The sequence below is a fragment of the Poecilia reticulata genome, chromosome 19, assembly GCF_904066995.2.
Source record: "Poecilia reticulata chromosome 19, P_reticulata-male-v2, whole genome shotgun sequence".
In the NCBI taxonomy this organism is placed as follows: domain Eukaryota; kingdom Metazoa; phylum Chordata; class Actinopteri; order Cyprinodontiformes; family Poeciliidae; genus Poecilia; species Poecilia reticulata.
This window is the reverse complement of record NC_088848.1, coordinates 11,017,348-11,038,245: the sequence shown is the minus strand read 5'-3', so window position 1 is coordinate 11,038,245 and position 20,898 is coordinate 11,017,348. Positions and strand designations below refer to the sequence as shown.

The 20,898-nt window shown below is 41.0% G+C and overlaps 1 protein-coding gene across 6 annotated transcripts in view; it reads right to left on the bottom strand.

The window, feature by feature from the left end:
* Positions 1-1,591: 1,591 nt before the first annotated feature.
* ctbp2l (C-terminal binding protein 2, like) overlaps positions 1,592-20,898 on the bottom strand; it is a 117,341-nt gene continuing 98,034 nt past the window's right edge. For 4 of the 6 annotated variants that reach the window (XM_081601019.1, XM_008437129.3, XM_008437133.3 and 1 more), the window contains 7 exons: positions 19,108-19,252; positions 16,090-16,296; positions 9,180-9,394; positions 7,251-7,381; positions 5,519-5,646; positions 5,185-5,302; positions 1,592-3,214 (listed from right to left, as the gene is read on the bottom strand). In XM_081601019.1, the coding sequence (XP_081457145.1) occupies positions 3,034-3,214; positions 5,185-5,302; positions 5,519-5,646; positions 7,251-7,381; positions 9,180-9,394; positions 16,090-16,296; positions 19,108-19,252 (1,125 nt within the window). In that variant the 3' untranslated portion in view covers positions 1,592-3,033. Of the gene's footprint in view, positions 3,215-4,828; positions 4,904-5,184; positions 5,303-5,518; positions 5,647-7,250; positions 7,382-9,179; positions 9,395-16,089; positions 16,297-19,107; positions 19,253-20,898 lie in introns of all 6 variants that reach the window. The other 2 variants (XM_081601020.1, XM_008437130.3) reach the window with 1 other exon arrangement.

Below are 20,898 nucleotides of genomic sequence, written 5' to 3'. Positions count from 1 at the left end.
TTTAAAAAAGTCGATATTAATATTTTTACATTTTTGCCCCCGGGAAACATTACATATTTTTCTTTTTATCCAGTACTATCCTCGCAGGCCTACTGTTTTTTGTTTTGTTAAAGAATAGTTTCTATTGATAATATAGTAAAAACCCTTAATTGAAAATCAGAAAACATTTTTTCATCTCGTAGTCAGACCAGACTGGATGCTTATTTTTATAAACATGAGTATGAAAAGTACTGAAAGTGGCTTGTAATTTTGGCTTTATTGTGACTATATTCTGAAATGTTACAAAAACAATTACCCAATAAGTCATGGAGGAAAGATGGAATGCATTATGCATAATTACTGACATCATTTTGAATAATGTTGTAAAAAGTGCAGATACTTTTATATTCAGACCTCAAAGGTTAGATTTTAAGAAGTAACAGATGTTTTGGGAACATTCCAGAAAGCAACTTGTAACTTTGTAGGAAAAATATTGACTGTGATAAATATAACTTATAATATTTACTGTTAAAAGTTCCAAGAAATGCAAAACCCGGGTTGGGTTTTATCCAAAGTGTTTGGATTTTAAATCTGTGAGTTCAGAAAAAAATGTGGACAGTATTAAATTCAATTTCTGCATTTTTGTTTTTTAAACATGAAGGAAAAACTCCATTCTATATGTGTAATATATGAGATCAAATATTTTGGATATCTACAACTGGCGATGCACAGATATAAAAATCTGGGGAGATATGGATGAGAACTGATATTTATCAATATTATATACATTCCCCTACCTTTTCAACACCAAAACAAATGCAGCAATATCATGTACTCCCTAGAGCAAACATTAAAAAAAAAATAAAAAAAATAAAGTTGAAAAAATCTAGACTGTAGCCTGTAACTTCAGAAAAAATATTGGCTACATTATCAATAATTACAGTTGGAGGATTGAGGGGAAAAGAACATAACCACTTTTCAAATTCTTTGAAGATAATGATTAATTTAAAAAAAAATAAAAACGTTCCTTCCATGGGTTGTGCTATGCATCATTACTGAGTACTTTTAGTGTGGAGAATTAAACACAGATGTGTAGAGTCCCACAATATTTTATTTTCAGAAAATAACCTGCAAGTCTGGGGATATGTGGGCTGTAATGGTCTTGACCACATCTATAGTGGTTATCGTAATATTGGTGCTTGGAAGTAGCTTTTGTTCGTGGGAAAACTCCAGAAAGCAACCTGTAAGTTTGAAGAATACACTGGCTGCATTCCATACGAGGTAAAAGCCGCCGTAAGATGTTTTCTTCTAACGTTGCACGTTGCCTTCCAAAACGTTTCAGAAAGAAAGCCTGTAAATTCAGAGGAAGTACAAACTATACGATCCATGATTTCAGACTTTATATTATTTATCACAGCCTACTAGTTGTGTCGTTTTCATGAGAAGCGAACGTTTTTAAAGATGGAAGGCTTGATAGTTCATTGTACTACATTTAAATGTATTTGATCAGATCCCGGAAGGCTTCCAGTCGCGTTCGAAACAAACGTACTAAAACCAAGACGTCTTCTGAAGTCGCGCCTAAAGATCGGAATCAAGTAACACGACCACTGGATCTCTGAATCATCTCTTTATTTGAACTGTACTGAATGCTAAATGTTCACCTTGTACAAGAAACAAATACAAATACTCACACTAAAAACAAAAACATACTGCTGGCTGCCTCTTCCGCTATTGTCGGGACACTAAGGAGTTTCAGCTATTGCTCTTACAGAGTACAGGACGACCCCCTCCCATTCCCCAAAGAACCAGGCCTTGAATAGAACAAAGAAACCATAAGGAGGGAGGAGAGAGAGAGAGAGAGGATGGATCACATAGGACTATGGTTATAGGAACATTTAACTAGGCAATACAAATCTAACAGGACTCCTCAAAACTCTTTAACACCAAAAACATATGATGCACCTTGTATAGAAAAATACCACAATGGAGAGGATGATGGAGGAGAGAACATATCCAGACTCACCGGATTAGTCTTAACTTTCTTTTTTTTTTTTTTTTTTTTTTTTACAACTCAAGCGATGACAATTCAATGGGAGGGAAATCTGCAAAAAAGTGTTTTTCCTGAGTTAAGAACTGAAGTGTGCTTTAACCCTTTCCTGCCAGCAGTGAATTTACTCAGGAACCTGAATGATCACTGATGGTAGTCGCAGGTTCCCCCTTTTTAAAAACCGAGGTAGCTGTACACCTCTGTATATAACTTAAAACTTTAACCCTCATATCGTTCACCTACCAAAAAGTGGACATCTCCAAAGTATAAAAGTGACCCCTGGTGGCGATGGTGATATTGCAGCTGTGAATTGCTGCCAGGAAAGGGTTGAAAATCACTATAGATTATTAGAACTGATGACAAATCTCATGTTTATTTGAATGATAAATAGATATATGTTGATAATAAATTCTTAATCATTCACACTAAAAGAAAACGAAATAAAATCTTTTCTGAGCCTTAAATGGGGGGTGGGGGAAATCTAAACAACGCACACTTGTTACATAAAGGAGGGATCGGAAAGGTGTTGGGAGTTCAGGAGGGGGATGAATGAGGTCCAGTAGCACAGGATGGTCTTTTTTTCTGTTCTTCTGAGAAGTGGGCCTATATTTCCCATGAGCTCTGGTTTGTATAGGGTAGGCAGAACAGAGTCTCATCAGGTAATCATCCTGGAGCACTAAAAGCACTGGACTCTGTGTCCACAAGCATAGGCATGTCCCCAAGGTGGAGGAGGAAAAAAAAAAAAACAACTCAAAAACATCATCAAAGAGTAAAGTCGGTACAGAACTCAAACGGACAGAGTAAAAACCGAAACTTTAAAAGTACAAATTCCCCCGTAACACTTCCTTAGTTCCCATTTCCAGGCTGGTTCAACAGGCAGCCGCTTTGTGTCGCTTTTCACTGTCTCTTGGTCCCCAGGTTGGTCGGTTTACTTCGTGATCGGTTGTTGTTGTTTTTTTTCTGAACGTCGTCAGATGAGATGTTCGCTGCTCGGATCCCTTCGGCTGCTATTGCTCGGTGAGGTGCTCTCTGGTCTCGCCGTGTTTGGAGGGCTGGTTTGGTGACGGGGCCTGGGAAGGGTGTGTACCAGAGGGCAGAGTGTGGGCGATGGGGACCCCACCGGGCACCATGCCCTCTAACGCCCCCGGGAGGCCGCCTGGAGCCACTCCAACGACACCCGGCGGATATCTGGCGGCGGAGGAGTCGAGGTTAAGTGCAGTGTAAGCTAAAATATTGAATTTCAGCACACATCTAGAGATCCTACTGCCTCTTTTCCACCACAGAAGCCTCTTCAGGAACTGATTCACACATTCTTATTAGAAGTTCCTGCATTTAAGAGTTCGGCTTTGATGGGAGTTAGACTTTTAGAAGTACCAGAATTAAATAAAGCTATTAAAATCTTTAATGATTGTAATTTGTGAAGAAGTGCTAAGCTAACTCCCCTATGCTACGGTATATATTGAACAAATTTAAAAGTGCTAACCATTTGAGATTACTTATTCTGTTATCTCCGTCAATATTAAATGCTATTTCAAGCTGAATAAAGGGCAACAATAGGGACAACTTATAACCAATCAGTTAGATAAAAATGTACTATTGCCGTGTTTATATCATCAACTTACATCTATATACTGTACAAAGTAAAAAGTACTGTACAGAGTCTGTGCACCATTGTGTTCTGAATGATCTGAAAATGCTAATGTCGATGGCCTTGGAATGCTCCCCCAACTTACTCGGAAAGTCGAAGAGTTTTTCAAATGATTTGAGATCCAACATGGCCGCTCAATTGCATCATCAATAGTAACCTTTGGTGGAAACATGCTTATAAGACACACACCTAAGAGTGTGTCCAAGATCAATGTTACATGTGTCTGCAAATACGAGCAGAACAAATTAAAAGTGGCGTTTGTGGAAAGTGTCGCTCAACGCATCAGAGGTGCCCAGTTGAATGAATGGCGTAGTTGAAGTCGGAATTTCAACAGTAGCTTAAGTAGCTACTGTTCGCCGTACCTCTTACGAAACATCGTTTTAAGATTTACCTTTCACATGAAAGCTCAACTTAATTTGTTCAGATTAGAGTCGCATAATCTTGCAGCGTTGATATTAGATGCACTCCTACAAGTACGTGTTGTAAAATAAACATGTTTTCACCACGTCTTGGTTGATGTGAGGAGCGGCCATCTTGAAACTCAAAGTTGGTCTTTATGTGACACTTTTGTAAAAAAATTTTTTTATTTAGACCTAATTACAGAAACATTTTGTTACTTTTAATATCATCCTCTTTGGGAGTCATGGATTTTCTTCATTTTAGTGAGACTAAATCAAATCCTCATATTTGCTAAGCCTCAACGAAAAACAACTTAATTAACATAAAGTTAATTTACATAAGCTATCTAAAGCTCTTGTTAGGCATTTTAAAGTAAGTAAACATTTGTAGTTCCTGATTTGGCTCTGTGATATATTTGAAAGAAAGAGGCACTAAAGGCTTTCTAGGAAGAAAAAAAAATCACAATAAAACCCATAAACCAGCAAAGAAATTATCCCCAAACAAACAAACAAAAGAAAAACCCAGAAAGAGGAAACCACAGAAAATCTGTCCATCCATGAGATTGCATCTGAATTGCATCATGCTTACTGGGACACTCAAAACCCACATTCACTGCCATCCAGCTCTACTCTGAGTTCAGTCAAACGGGTGAGTTCTTGAGGGGGAGGAGGGGGAGGGGTCTATAGAGGTAGGGGAGGGCACACATCAGGTGAGTTTAAGGTGAGAGGTTTCCCATCCATTGGTGTCTCATTTACCTGCTCCTGATCTAGGCATTAATTTTGTCTTGGGGGATGCCAGTTGTTACAGCCGGGAGAGTTTGGTTCACTTGGCTGCATGAAAGAAGGAGACGGAGGCGGACATGCTGAGATAAAAGAACCCAGAACTGAATATAATGGACACACAGGTAGAGTGTCTGGGGGCTCTGTGATACAGTATCTTGCTTTTTTTTTTTTTTACATTTTGTCCCACCACAACCACAAACAACGTTGATTCTTATTGAGATCGAATATAAAACGAGTTCACTGCGAAGAAAATTATATAAAATGATCTCTGTCCTTAAATGAACTACTTTTGAAGACGCATACTGCCCTCCAGAACTTTCCGCTCCTACCTGTAGGCGGCGCCGTTGAGCTCAGGGTGAATGCCTGGTTGCTCCATAACTCCCCAGGGTGCCGTGGTAACAAAAAACTCCTTGTTCACACAGTTTCGTAGACTATCAGGGATTCGTCCTGCCAAGTGAAACGGACAGAGTAGAGGATGAATCGATCCAAAAAGATGGAATGAGCCGCTAGATGGCGCCGAGGAGCAAACGAGTTGATTAAACATATGCAAATCAAGATTACGTGACAGCCTGGATGTTGTTGTGAAATGCTGGTCGAGCATAAGGACACACGGAGCCAGAGCTGACACCTGTTACAGGGGGGATCTGTGAATGTTCTGCGTACCTGTGATGGCTCTTCGGATTTCAGTGGCAGCCGCCTCCCTCATTTCCAGAGAAGACTGCTCACTGTACCAGGCTGTGTGAGGCGTGCAGATCAGGTTTGGCGCGTCTTTCAGAGGGCCCTGTGCAAAACTGCAACACACACACACACACTTTCAATATAATTTCCGATTGACAATTTTACGGTTTTATAGTTTCTAATTCTTTTTTTTTTTTTTTGACAGCTTCTAACATTTTTAATAAAAAGCAATTTCACTTTTTTTTAATTACATGAGTGTTTTCCATAAATCAACACTAAACCTGTCTTCCACTTTAACAATATGGTTAAGCGGCTAATTCATTACTTTTGTGGTATTTGGAACGTTAGATTGGCTCCATTTCAAAATCTAGAATCCTTAGAAAAATCAGATCAGCTGAATTATTCAAAAAAATAATGAATGAAACCCACAATTCAGTTTATGTGAAAATGTAAAAAATTACATTAGGCCGATAAAAACATATTTTAAATGCAGAAATGTTTGATCATGCGAGGGGCTACGCAATGATGTGGAAAACCGCCAACTTGGCAGTTCTCTAGGAAACCATCACTTATAACTCTAAATGGCAGGACGGTGAAAACACAAAGACTCATTGCTAAAGAAACCGGATGTTCACAGAAAGCATCCAAAAGCATAGTAATGGAAAACTTAAGTGAATCAGTCGACAAGAAAGTTTTAGAGCCCTTCATGCTTCCTTCTGCTTACAAGCCTTCTGCAGATGCTCATGTGATTTTTCCGTCAGACTTGTCACCTGCCCACTTGAGTACTTCTGACAGTATGATAATGGTTGAATGGCTAACGATGCCTGACCAACCCCTATAAAGCATCTATTTTATTAAAATGACAAAATAGAAAATAAATCACATTTTTTGTTGATGTTCAAAAATCCTGAGATGCCCCCTCATTGTGTAGAATCAGCCAGCCTCCTGTCGAATAAAGACAAAATTTCTCATCCTGTTTATATTCCTTCTCCTTCTCTTCCTCTGTCCTCACAACATTCCTGTTTGATCTGCTTGTGCAACGTCTCGGCAGCAAATCGGATCCGTGGGACAATAGGGGGAAAAAAAAGTTATGAAATCTCTCCCCCACCCGCCCTGTTGACATATTAGGTTAGTAGAGCAGGAGCTCCAGATCCATCTGGATCACTTTCAACCCCCCCTCCCACGCTGCAGCAGCAGCCAGTCAGTTGGGCAGCCAGCCGGAAACGCACAGCATCCAAAAAACTCCCATGATGCCCCTGATGCGTGAACGACGCATCAGCACCAGCTACCCTCTGAGATCTGAAACATGGATCTCTAAAAAGGTGGGAAACTGGAGGACAAGAGTTAAGTGACTTCTTGGCTCACAGCTTAGAAGGCAGAAGGCGGATGTTTCTGCTAGCAGTTTTTAGCCGTTTGAGCTCAAATTCAGACACAGAAATCTACAGTTAGCTTATGGCCAACTAAAGCTTTATCTATTAAAATATGTTTAAAGCTAAAACAATTACGTTGTCATTGCTTCCAGGTTGAACAGTTTAAGTACATTAAACAAAGGGTGGTGAAAACACATTCTACTGGAATTTTCAGACTTGCAACACATTGTCAGTCAAAGCAATTCCTCCACAACTCTCTGATTGACCCTTTTAGATGAAGATCGGGTGCCTTCCCCCAACTGGCTGAACTTCCTTTCGTACGTCCCGGTTCTGCCTGAGCGACTTACGCGAAGGGCTCAGTTTCATGGACGTCCAGGGCGGCTCCCCGTATCCTGCCCTCCTTCAGCGCCTGGGCCAGAGCTTTCTCGTCCACCAGGCCTCCCCGCGCGGTGTTGACCAGGAACGCGCCCTGACGCATCTGCGACACACACACAAAGAAAAGGAAAAGAAAACGCAGTTAAAAAGTGGAGAGTCCGCCTGTCTTTTCGATTATTTGCGTGATCGAGAGCTGATCATCAGACTGCGTGTTTCAGGTTCGGCCTCTAAAGACCTGAAAGACAACGATGGGGTGTTTATGGAATGAAACGTCTTACAACAAATGTGACGGGGAGATAAATAAAGCCAATCTGCTCAGATGAGAGTAATACCTTCATCTTGACAAAAGCCTTTACACTGGCAGGCAGTCTTATTAGGCTCTGCTTGTTTTCACACACACATATGCACACACACGCACGCACATTTACATTTTAGCAGCTGAGAAGAACCGGCAACATTTTTTAGACGCACTAGTGAGGAAAAAGTGTCGCTTCATCGCAGCACTTAAAGAAGCAACTGAGAGTCATGAGCTTTGTAGAAATATGCATTTAACTGGGTTAGGCTGTTACTCCCACTCCTACTTATCTCTTCATGCATTCAGAACATCTCGAAAAGGAAATAAGGAGGAAAAGTGCAGTCGTTCGCACGCCGACGCAGTCCCTCAGCTTCCCTGCAGATGTCGCCTCAGACAGCGAGTCGGAGAGCAGCTCTGTCCCTCCGCCTCCCGCTGTGCAGCCAGTCAATATATTTGCTATAGCCGTGGGCTGGTGCTAATTGCATTTGACAGAGCAAAGGAATGAATTTGTGTCCAGCTTTAGTGGAGCTATCGGATAAAGAGCTGGTTCTTTTTTTTTTCTTTTTTGTCTTCACCCCTCCTCTTCATTCTCTGCTTTCTTCAGGTCGGGACATCCTACAGGTTGGAAGCGTAATAAAAATACAGCTCATCAGGGCCCACTTACCAGACATCGCTGCTTTGTGTTCAAGTCAGGGCGCAGTGCACTGATCACTTCAGATTTAACTTCTATCCTCTGAGGTTTTTTCCCTGCTGTCCGTGTCTCTGACCTTTTAAGTCCAGTCACAGCTACCTCAAAAATATCCACGACTTTATAGCTTCAAAGTGTTATCCCAAGAGAAAAACTCAAACGCCTGTCAACGTGCAGTGACATGAGAGTATTTTTTTTTTTTTACTTTTTTGCTTTCTTGACGCATAAATGTTTCAAATCATATGAGTGTTAACTTCAGACAAAGTTAACAAAGTTTAAAAAAAAAAAAAAGATTATTTCCTTTATTAGGAGAAGAAGTATATCCAAACAAACCAAATACAATGTGAAAAAGTAAAAAAAAAAAAAGAAGTAATAGTTGCAATGACTGCGTTTCAGACATGAACTCTTTTCTTTTTGGAATTGTCACTATAACCCAATACAGACGTCAACGTTGGAGAGACGGGTGTTTTTCTTGTCTTGAAAAAAAAAAGCCAGGACAGACTTTTAAATCGAAAGACCAGCTAATCTTGCATTTCTTCAATATTTGTTGAACATGCGGTGTGACTGCGAGACCTTCAAAGCAAAAGCACAAGGATATTTGTAGTAAAAGACAGGCTCAGCAGCTTTATTAATAGCAGAGAGTAGAAATAACTTGAGAGCTGTCGTCTGTGCAGTTCTTTTAGGTTAAATTGATCAGAAGTAAATACCTTAGTCAATTAAACGAATTCTCGATTACATTGATTACAAGATCCTCTGGGTTTGTTTTGTGATACTAACCGACGTATAATCATCTTTGATTCATCCTGATTTATCTTAATCCGAAATATTTAATGAATATAAAGACCTCATCCTTTGGACAGAATTTTGATAAGATTCACCACACACCACTGTGGTTTTAACACGTTAGGCTGTTTTCACCTGTTTGATGGTGAAGTCGTTGATGAGATGGTGGTTGTGCTCGTTCAGGTTGCAGTGCAGGGAGACGCAGTCGCTCTGGTAGAGCAGGTCCTGCAGGGTGTAGACGCGCTGCACGCCCAGCGAGCGCTCCAGTCCGTCCTGCAGGTACGGGTCGTAGAAGAGGACGTTGAAGCCGAAGACCTTAGCCCGCACGGCCACCGCCTGACCCGAACGACCTGCGGGCGCAAATCATTTGCGTAAACGCACGGTCCAAATGTGTGCTAAGGAGAACATTAGTAAACAGATGGCCTTAAATTACGACCGAGGAACATAGCAGTCAGGTCAGTAAATATGAGATGCAGCTGCTCTTCGTTGGAACAATAATTTTCAATTAAAAATAGTTTGATAGTTACACCTCCGATACAGATTTTTGCGCAAATTCTGCGAAACACCTCTTATCTTCAAATGCAAGGGTCTCAAATCAGTTCATGACTGTTTGTTGTAACAATTTCCACCAGCGGAAGCTGCTTTCCTCGTCTTGAGGAGATTAAAATCATTGAGGAATTTAGGGAGAGAGTCGTGACACAGAAATCATCTCACACAGCGAGGTAACAGACAGTGATTCAGAGTGGGACTCTGCCGCACATATTAAGCCTCTCCGTCTCTCGCGGACATGTGTTGTGTAGGATGAGAGTCTCCTCTCGAGTTGTTGGCTGGGGGAAGCGTTCTGCTCGGTGGCTGCAGAGCAAAGGAGAGCTGTCTGGTGTCAGCTGCGGAAAGGAGCGATACGATGTCCTTTATGCTCTCTGGGACTCGTGATGGAGCGTCGTGTCCATTAAGAGAAGGGAGGATTCAGAACGGGGCAACTTGAAGTTGCAGCTAAATTAACAGCTAATTATTCAGTCATTTTCTAAGTAGATTTTAAAGCGACGGATGGCGAAGTGTTTCTAACGTGATGAATCGTTTCACTTTTAGACGCGCCCGGCTTCGGTTTCTGTCGTAGCTACTTTACACCCGGGTATTTCCCGAGCACACTTGAGCTCCTCAGAGTCGAGGAATCAGGGTTCCTGCACATATTTAATGACCCATTTTCAAACGTTTCCAAGCTCAGATGAGCAGATGTTCCCTGTTCATTTTAAATGCACTAATGGATAATTGTGGATGCTGCCTTTGACCTCAAATTCTACCTAAGTTACCAAAGTTAGCCTGAAAAAAAAAAAAAATGGATGGATGGATGGAAGAGAGATAAAAGCCAGCAGAGAGCTTTGCCTGGGCTCAAGAAAATACCATCTCAGATGTATTCTCTGAGTCGTAGAAAAAGGAATTCATGTTTACTACTTAAAGACATAATTTTTAATTCATTCTGTCTCATTTTTTTCTTCCTCCATCTTCTCTCCTCTCTGCTATATATACTTTGCATTTTTAGTTTTCCGTCTTAGAACAGGTTCCAGATGATATTCCTTCTAATTGAAGGCCAGTCATTAATATATTGTTACAGTTGATCACTTGAATAAAATTTTAAGTATTTATCTCATAAAAATACATATTTTCTTTTCAACACATTGGCACTTACTGAAGTACTTAAATTGTGGAATCAAATAAAAAATTGAATGAAACTTATATTAAAATCATACAAAGAGATGTATTTTTTTAATGGCTTTTTTGCTTCCTGTTCTAAAGTACACCATGAATTAATTTAAACTGCTGTTGTGTCTCACTTAGTAAACCCTAACTGATTGGTTAACCTACACCGTTGAGTGGTTTTTTTTTGTTTTTTTTTACATAATATACAAATCAAAAAGCAATTAAAAAAATATTTCAACATGTCTTTAAGATCAAGATGCATAGATTTATTTGCCACACAAATTTCCAGGTGTATTGCAGTTTTCATATTCATCGATAACATTTTGGATCCTTTTGCAGTATTGAGTTGTGGCACTTTTGGCTTTCCTTAACCCTGAAGCTGGGCTACGGAAAGCAAATCGTTCATATTTTAGGATACTGCTAGTGTGGGACGTGTATATTTGCACTCCAAACGTCATAATAGGAACCGTTCTTCAGCAAACGAGGCTCTGCAACAATATATCTCAATTTCATCCACGGCCGCTCACCACCAGACGAAAGACGTCAGAGATGTGTCTGACTTGGTGCTAACAAGTTTTGTTAACACCATGAGAGCAGAGAACACAGAAGAGAGAAGACCAACTGCGAGGGGAAGTGGTTTAGGGAGTGAACTGAGGCGTGTTTGTCAGGTGACGGTCGCGGCGCCGTTTATATCGAAATGATGTAGCAGCTGCCTGACCCAGAGCAGGGACAGATTGTGTTTTCCTCTCTGCTGTGGCGCACAGAGTATTTTAGATTTTACTGGCCTGAACTAACCAAAGATTAAACCATCTTCATCACTACTTGTAACTTAAATACTAATGCTACATTTCTATTCACAAGCAAGCCTCTTTTGAAGGAGGAGAATTATACACTGGCCATAATTTGATAGTCGAAGGACCCAGTTCCAGATGCCACGGGAACAAGACGATTGTCCCATTTGTCCCCTCCCTGTCAGAGAGATTAATAGCTAGACAGATGTATAACAAATGACAAATGGACGGATGGATGATATAGAGATGGATGGACAATTAAGCAATCCATTTACTCCAGACTTTTCCAGACGGTGTGAGAACTCTGAGGAATGAACTGATCGCCATCCTCTGTTGTTTCTGATTGCAGTCTTAAAACTGTGCCGTCAGCAGCAGGAAGGGAGTGTCTGCAGGTGGTGTGAATCACAACAGCCTGTTCTGAAGCTTGGAAAAAAAAAAAAAAAAGTTGCCCTGCAGCTGCAGGCTTCTTCAGGTATTTTCTATCTATATAAACCTTTTTATAGTTGAAACAGAATCAGATTTATTTACAGCTGATGCATTGAGCACAAAACAATATTTGCTTTAGTGGCACCGCGGCTGTAATGGAAGCTATATAAAATACCCCGAGCATCAAAGCTCGTTTCCGTTCGGCTTCTTCATGCGGCTGATCAATACCAATAACTGTAAAAGAACCAGAGGATCTGTCGCCCACGGGAACGCTTCGATGTCTGGCTCATTCTCCTCGACTCGACTTTTTTTGCTTCGTGTCGCCGATCTATTCACAGAGGAAGAGTGAAGACGAAGACCGCCGAATGTTACGTGAGGTTAAAACACATTCCTGAACTTCGCTTCATTCTAGCTGTCAGCACCGAAGCCAACGCGGTAGCTGGGTGTGACGGAAATTCAAAACGGGTGAACTGGATGCATTTAATGCCTTTGACTGATGTGTTGCTTCCAGTACCAGGGACAAAAAAAATGTAAAAAAATCTAATAACCATTTTAATTTGACATTCAAAAATGTTTAAACATGCATTGATTGCTTATAGTTAGCTCTTGCTCAATGAATTCGTTTGTTATTCAGATAAAGACAACTAAACAACAGCTACTTGAATTAACTTAAAAATCTAACGAAGCAGAAAAAGCAGAAGTGACTCAGGTTTGACACCTGAAGAACCTTTTGTATCTGCAGCTGGCAGCCTGAGCCGAGTCCTGCAAGTGAACTCCAGGAGGCCTTTTGCTTTTCCACTAACAATGGGCACTGTTTTGAGAACTGCTCGAGCCAGAAGGACTCTGGGATGAGGCTGGAAGTGGGAGGACTGGGTAAAAACAAGAGAATGAGGAAGGCGGTTTTCTATGCCAGAGCCCGGTGGCTCAGTGCACAGTTAGTCTGCGCAGCTGTCTGGGACCTGCAGGTTGTGTGTGTTTGTGTGTGGACACAGAGATAAGGTGGCACTCTTCAAATGCTTATGAGAACGCCGAGCATTCGAGTGCCTGGCGATGCTGAGACAGGAGACAATGGATCAGAATCCCCCCCCCAAAAAAAACAACAAAAAAAACACACACAATCAACAGAGAAACGGTAGCAGAGAGTGAAACGTACACATTTACACACACTGAGGCAGAATGGAGTACGCCATGAGGGCTGATTATGGCCGCGCGAGATGTCAGGGGAGAGCAATAACAGAGACGAAGAGTCGGAAAAACAGAAGAGAAGAAAATAATAAAGATATTATGGCGGAGCATTAGAGCGGTGGGCTGTGAGAGCGGATAGAGGGAGTCGGCCCGGAGGGAGGCCAAACAGACAACCTTGAGATAATCTGGGGGACGAGCGGAGCGGGGAAAAAAACAACAACCTTATCAGAGCAGAAAAAACAGAAGGCCCTCTGACTGGCAAGGAGATCTGAAAACACACTACATGAAAGTAGGGATGCAGTGGCCGGTGGTCGGCGCTGATCAGCGAATGCGTGGTACCCAATCGCTACCAGATTGCGGGAACAATAATGATCATCGGCGTGGAAGTTATTCGTGAAGAATACTAAAAATGAGCCATGTTGAGCGAGGTGTTGAAGTCAGAGGAAAACAAAGAGATGCAAAGTATGGATATATATAAAAAATAAATAAAAATACGTCTAGTTTATAACACAATACCGGGTTCATTAAAACGAGATGAGACGAGAGGAGATGAGATGAAAAACAGATTTGGAAAAACTACGAATCCACGTGTTTTCTTTTCGCAAACGAGGCGGCTGCTTTGTTGCGGCTTCATCTGTGATTGTTGCCACGCTCCGTAGAATGTGGAAAGGAAAGCCTAATAATTCAGGAGGCCTGTGGAGGCTACAAAACCTCCTGCTGCACTTTGCATTTGATGTGCTGCAGGAGAAACAACCTTTTGCTTGTTTCTCCTGCAGCCTCCTCAGACATTATCTTGATCAATCTTTGTGCACTTAAGCATTTTTTTTGTGTGTGTGCAGAATTTCCCACGCCATCTTTGACTAGTCAGTATATTTCTGCATGTCGACTATTTAAGTAGTCCAGCCAAAAAACACATTAACATTGTCACACTTTTGTATTTTCACGGACAGAATAAAGGTTTTAGAAATCTGAAATCGGATTTTGGTCACTAAGTATTTCAGATTTTCACCAGAGATGATCATTTGCTGTCTAGAACAGTGTTTCTCAACCTTTTTCTGGCTAGCGCCCCCCTAGCCTTTATCCAGGTCCCTCACCGCCCCCCACCAAAGAATGTGTAGGCTACTTTGCACTGACAATTATTTTATTATTAATGTTACAATCATTATTGTAGATGTTTTGAATCGGCGCACCAATTATGTTTTCCCGTACACTTCAGCGCGCCTTACGCTCCTTCACCTCGCGCACATAACGGGGTAAATGTAGCGAGTTTTGCCCTAAATGTATCAGCGTCTGGAGGAGGGGGTTGGGGGGGAGGCGAGCGTATGTTTCTACACTCCTTTGTGGGGGGGGCGCCGATTTATGTTTTCGCATCCACCTGAATAATGTGTAGTTGCGTCCCTACCCATGACACTTCAACAATATTATTTTACCTTTAATCTGGAAATAGTGTCTGTTTATTCTTGCCATACAGTCTCTGTATTAATCATTGCTCGAAAGGTCTTGCCATACCAGTTTATTCCTCTGTATTTACTTTAGTTTCTTAGTTTATTCTTGCAATTTGTTCTTCATTCATTTCCATTTAGTTTCCTTTGATTAGTATTATCCTCTCTTGGTTTATTGCTATGTCCACTTTAATTTCTTTCCTGTTGCTAGATTTATTTTATCGTTTATTGACCACCAGTAATTTTCACTCATCACCTGCTGCGCCATCGAATCGTCATGTGATTCACATCATGCGTTGATTTTTCACTGTTCAGCGTCAGATTCTCTGTTTTTATGCCATAATTCACATCTAGTTCGTCGCTCCGTTTTGCCCGCTTCTCCTGTTTCAGAATTTTGTGCAATGTGCGTGGCGTTTTATTATTTTTGTTTGTTTGTTTTTTTAACTCCCTAAGGTGCAGGGCGGTTGGGAAACATATTGATGGGGAAAAGGCAGACTGACATAAACTTTTTAAAACAACAGAAACAATTTCGGTATTCTGATTATTGAAATTTAAAAGTGCTGTGGTACCGTTGATCCATCAAACCCGTTTCATACCGGACCACTTACAGCACCGTGTTAACGCTATAAAATGAACGCTCTCTAACGTGGTATCACCCATGGAGGGATTTCTTTATTTAAATGGGTTCATTTTTCAGAGGTATACAAAGTGAAGGTATCGTGATTTTAGTAATTACATGTTGTCCTTCCATGGTAGCGGGCAGCTTTCAAACGGAAATAAAACACTTTTTAATATAAATTGCTGCTTTGACATGATCACAGAACTGCCAAAACATATGTAGCCTACATAAATACCAGACAAAGTGAATCACAGCAACGTCATCAGCCGGTGTAACGCTGAACTGATGCGGAGCGGAGCTGCGCCATGAAGCTACAAACACTGAATAGAAGAAGAGCTGCCATCGATACAGTTGCAGCCAAGCATGATTTAATGTTACACAATACAGTTTTACCAAGTTGCTCAAAGTCTAAACTGGCATTTTTGTGCATTTAAGGTGTAACGTTTACCTTCGACTAAATGCCCCCCCAAAGGCATCCCAGCGCCCCACTTTTGTAAAAATGTCCGCCAGCGCCCCCTGCCGTCCTCTGAATGCCCCCTGGGGGGCGGTACCGCCCACGTTGTGTTTCCGTAGTCTAGACGGAAACACAACTTCAAAGCGAATGGCACCGTTAACATTCGCGGCTAAAGGCTAGCCAGTCACATTATTCTGATGGTGCTTACCTAGAGCTCCAGGATTGTCTGTTTCTTTTTTCTACCAAGTTCTCAAAATAGTACCAGATTAACCATTTAAAAATGGCGTAGTGTTGCCGTGGAACCTAGTAGCATTTTAATTAGCTTTGTCAACACAAAAGAGCAGAGAAAATCATCGTGGCATAGGAAGCATTTTAAGGGGAAAGGATGAGATTCATTACTGGCACAAGAATGAATATGCTGGACATTCACCAAATCCGATGAGGCCGAGGGTTTCGCCTCGGATGCGGGCGGCACCGGAGGCCACCTCGCGGATCTGTTCCACGCTCTGGACCCTCGTGCCCTCCCGGAGAGCTTGATAGAGCCAGGTGTTCCGCCTGTAGAGGTTCAGGATGTGACAAATGGTGGAATCGGCCGTCTCCTCCACGGCTGCAGAGGGAATGTTGCACACAGCGATACCTGAAGGAAGAGAAAGAGGCCAAAAGAGTTTCAAATCAATCTGAATAGGTGATATAAAAAATAAATAAAACAATCAGTTTTCACCCAAAATATGGTTAGCAACGTTAAAAAAAAGAAAAAGAAAATTGAATTGTCGCTTGGAAAATGTTTAGCTTGAATTGGATACAAGAAGCAACGATGCAAATATCTGTCAAAATGTGTTTGCTTCACACCAAACACGAATGCTGTGTTAAAGTAGCCTGTGTAAACCCAAAAATCTTTATTTATGTTGCACCTTTTTAAATCAAAGTGAACTATCACGGCCAAACACAAGCATTCTACTGTCAGTAACAGGATGACCTGAAAACATTGAAGTTTTAGGGACTTTCTGTTGAGTTATACTCCAGCAGAGTGTTCTCAATTTAGCTGCCTTCAAGCAATTTAAACCTCTGACCTCGTGGTATTACCTCGTCTTTCCTTCGGGTCTTTTTTTATTTTTTCATACTCCTTTCAAAGCACTTCTGCCTGCCCCGGCTCTCCACTAATGCCCTCATCCCACTCTGTATCTCTGAGTAACAGCACGGTGGTCTGCAGACAGCAAAAAATACCCAGAGCCTGTTCAATGTTCAATCAATGGCCTCTTTCTTCTCCTCTCAGCCGTCATATCTGCGCTGCCTTCTCGAGGCCCGATAGCTTTTTGACTCCTGTGTTGCAAAAGGCAGCACGCTGTCGGCGAGTGGGTGGCAGTTAGACACGGTATCTCGTATTGGCAGGGAAATGGCAGCTTTGTCAGCTCTAAGAGCCGTTTGAGCCACCGAGCCTGCTGATAGGAGCCTGGGTGGTGGTTCAGAGGATGAACCAAACTCTTGTCTTCCTTTTCCTTTCAGTGGCTTTGAAAAGTCTGGCTTGGACGTAGTTCCATCTTCACGGTTCGTCTTACCGTTAACTTCGGCTTTAAACACTATTCTAAAAATGCATACCAGGAAACTCAGAAAAGGTACTTGAAGCAAGTCTTTTCAATGGAAAATTCCCTTCAGACATAGATCTTATTTTGATCACCATCTTCAGCAACCCCTGTTTGAATATTATTTATTTATTTATTTATTTTTTTTGAGCACATTGCAAATGATTTGATGAATCACTCATAAGCTATCTGGATAAATCCAAACACTGGCGCTTAAAGTGAAGCATGTCATTGACAGGTAAACAAAAGATCAAACAAGGAAGATGGCAGGCAAAACTCTCTGCGTTGGAATCAATGGAAACCATTTGGAATAGAGCACTTTTCACAGCAACACCTCCAATCAAACACCTGCTGCTATATTGATTCAGGTTTTCTTTAAAGTAAAGCAGTGTTGCCAAACCCCCCCTCGTGTTTGGTCATGTGACGAATAAAGCTTTTAAGTAAATTCCACATATTTTCATTGGGGTCCAGAGGTCAGGGCGGATGTATTAACCCACTATAAACATGCATTATCTTTTGCATAAGCAGTTTGGTGTGTCTGGAATCATCGTCCTGTTGGAACACGCATTTAAGTGTTACACTGAGGCAAAGTCGAAGACTTCAGAGGTACACTTTTTTTTCCAACATGCAGTTGTTTTTGTGTAAATAATCAGAAATAACCCCACAGCATGATGGCACCACTGCCATACTTGACAGCTGCTACTGTGTTTCTAGATTTGAAAGCCTCACTTTGACTCTTCCGAATATACTTCTCATCACCGGTCAAATGGTTTGTCTCATTTGACTGCACAACTTTTTTTTCCCCAGAAAAATATTTGACCTCCACATGCAGATGGTCGCAAATTTCTAACAAGCATGAAGGTGTCGATTCTGGTGCAGGGGCTTCGTTCTCAAGAAACACCAAACCTGTGACGTTTATAGCAAAATGAAAGCCTCAGCAATGATTGAGAACACAGCAACACTTTTTCCAATTCATCGCACCTTTTGAGTCTCAAAGATTCCCAAGTTGTTCCTGAACTTTTAACCAAATTCCCCTCATATCACTACTTGCACCTACTAGAAATGATAATTTAGAAATATGCAGCTCTTAAGAAATGACTCCAATATATATATATATAATATTTTTTTTTATTGTTTGGGTCCATTTTAATCATAAATATTTACTATTCTTCTAAGATCTTCATTGAGTTTTTCCATTGATCTACGTGTTGCTCAATCAAACGTGTATCGTCAAACAGACGGTTTAAAGCTATTTTCAAACCTTAAGACAGAGCGGCACAGAAAGGCAACAAAAAGTAGGAAAAGATGTCAAATGCCAGGGTCTTTTCCCAGTCTATAAAAGAAAACACAAAAATAAACCACTTGATTAGCTCCCAAACTGAACAAAATCTTTCCTATTTAAAAAACAACAACAAACAAATTAATTTAAAAAAATTACTTCCTGCAAGACCTAAAGGTAGTGCCAAACTGTCAGCCCAATGGCATTTGGTGGTTAATTTTATAGCGTAAACCTCAACTAGCCTTTGTAAACTAGACGGTAAAAAATTGCAATGCCAGGATCACGAACAGCTTGCCATAACCTCTCTTTTAAAATGACAACCGAAAGCAGCCAATTGTTCTCCACTCTTGGACTCTGTTGCTAAAAACTGAGGTCGTCATTACAAACCATTGCAGCATTTCTTTCGGGCCGAGTGCTTTAGATCAAAGCCTATTCTAATTCCGTGTTGTTGCACCAAAAATAAAAGCATTAAAAACGCATTATCGGTTCTAAATGTGAACACGATAGTTCGCACGAGCACAAGCATTCATGTGTAAAACGTATGCGTGAATAGAGGAATATTTTAAACCCCAAAATAACAATTCATTACCTAGCTCTCCAGCCGCCTTGATGTCGATGTTGTCATATCCGCTACCGATGCGGATGATGATGCGTAGGGCTTTGAACTTCTCCAGGTCCTCTCTGGTCAAGGTGATGGTGTGGTACATCATGGCTCCCACTGCCTCATTTAGCACCTGCAGATAAAACCAAGACACAAAAAAAATATTTCTCTATTCCTTTTAATTAAATTCTTATCTCTTGCCATGTGCTTACAAAATTTGCTTCTCTTTTGAATGGACTTTGCAACTTTGCACAGATCATGTGATTATTCACACTCATTAAGCCAAAAGATTTTTTTATTTTTTTATTTTTTACCCAACACGATCAAAACGTTCCTGCACTGGATATGTGTAGTTACAGCCACCAGAGTTGAGTAGTTGGTTGTCTTCCAATGAAACATCAGGAGGCCTCTGCTCTATTCAGCTTCCCACTGACAAGAGACGCTGCTTTGGGTCAACACCAGCCAAACTGACCAACAGCACAGACTGCAAAAAGCCGGACTGGGTAAGAAAGAAGGCTGTGTGCAGTAAGAGCCCATGAAGACCGGATAGAGAAGAGGAGGGGGCATTCTTAGTGTGTGTTTGCGTCTGTGTGTGTGTGTGAGCGTGGGCAGGGAGGCGTGCATGGACAAAAAGATAAGGTAGAACTCTGGAAGGGCTTGAGAGAGTAGAGCTTCTGTCAATCCAGGATGTTGAGAAAGGCCAGAATGATGTACAAACAGCGGGAAAAAAAAAAAAAGAAAACATGTTGCAGAGTGCGTTTGCCTGGATCTGTACTGCTGCGTGATCACCAGGACTCCACTCAGGGTGTTTATCCGTCTCCATAGTGAGGTCAAGGCTGACTCTGACTACACATTCACAACAACCAATTTCAAATTTTGCGCTAAGAAGATAATATTTAAAAGATAAAACTACACGCCCGTGCCCATCACGATCAAATATCAATTTCAGAGTTTCACAGCGTTGCATCAACTTCTCTTGAACAAATGCTCTAGCCAGTCTTTCTGTGAATACATTTAATGCATTTCTGTTTAAAAGGAGACAAGTTCTGTGTTTAAGAGATGAACACGGTTTGGGGGGAAATGTATAAATTAAACCCAGAATAAAAGTAAGAAAAAAAGATCTTGTGAAAATACTGTTGAAACTGTAAAAGAATGCCATTTTTTCATAGTTTTGGACCCTAATAGGCTCCCAACTATTTGCAAATTCAAAGTGACAAAGACTTTCAATCTTAAATAAATCTCTAGTGTTTACATACTGTACAGTATATAAACTATTGATTATTGTCAGACAGTCATTGAAATATGATCTCTCTTTTTATACTGTGTATGTGAATATCTGCATATCCATTTCAGCTGTTCATAAAGCCGTTCATGCACAAAAAGCAAAAATACAAATAAACATAATTACACCCACTTTCGATATTTGCAGAGACCAGCTGACTCATCTGAAACGACTATTGATTAAACCAAAAATAACTAGAAGTGACCTCCTGCTGGTGGATAATCATGACTGGAGTCATATAACCACATTTCTTTATGCTGAGTGGATTACATAGAAAATTACTTTCAGTAAATGGCGATGAAAGTAGATTTAAAGTATCTTTAGTTGATGTGTAGTGTCTGCACCGGTTCCGATTACGTCACCTTAACACAAAAAGACACACGAATAGACCAGAGCTGCAAACGACAAAGATGGCAAAGTGAGGAAAAAGCACCCAGAAAAATATCTTTATCCAAACGACATTAGAAATGATAGTCAAGCTTTTGCAGCACATGGTA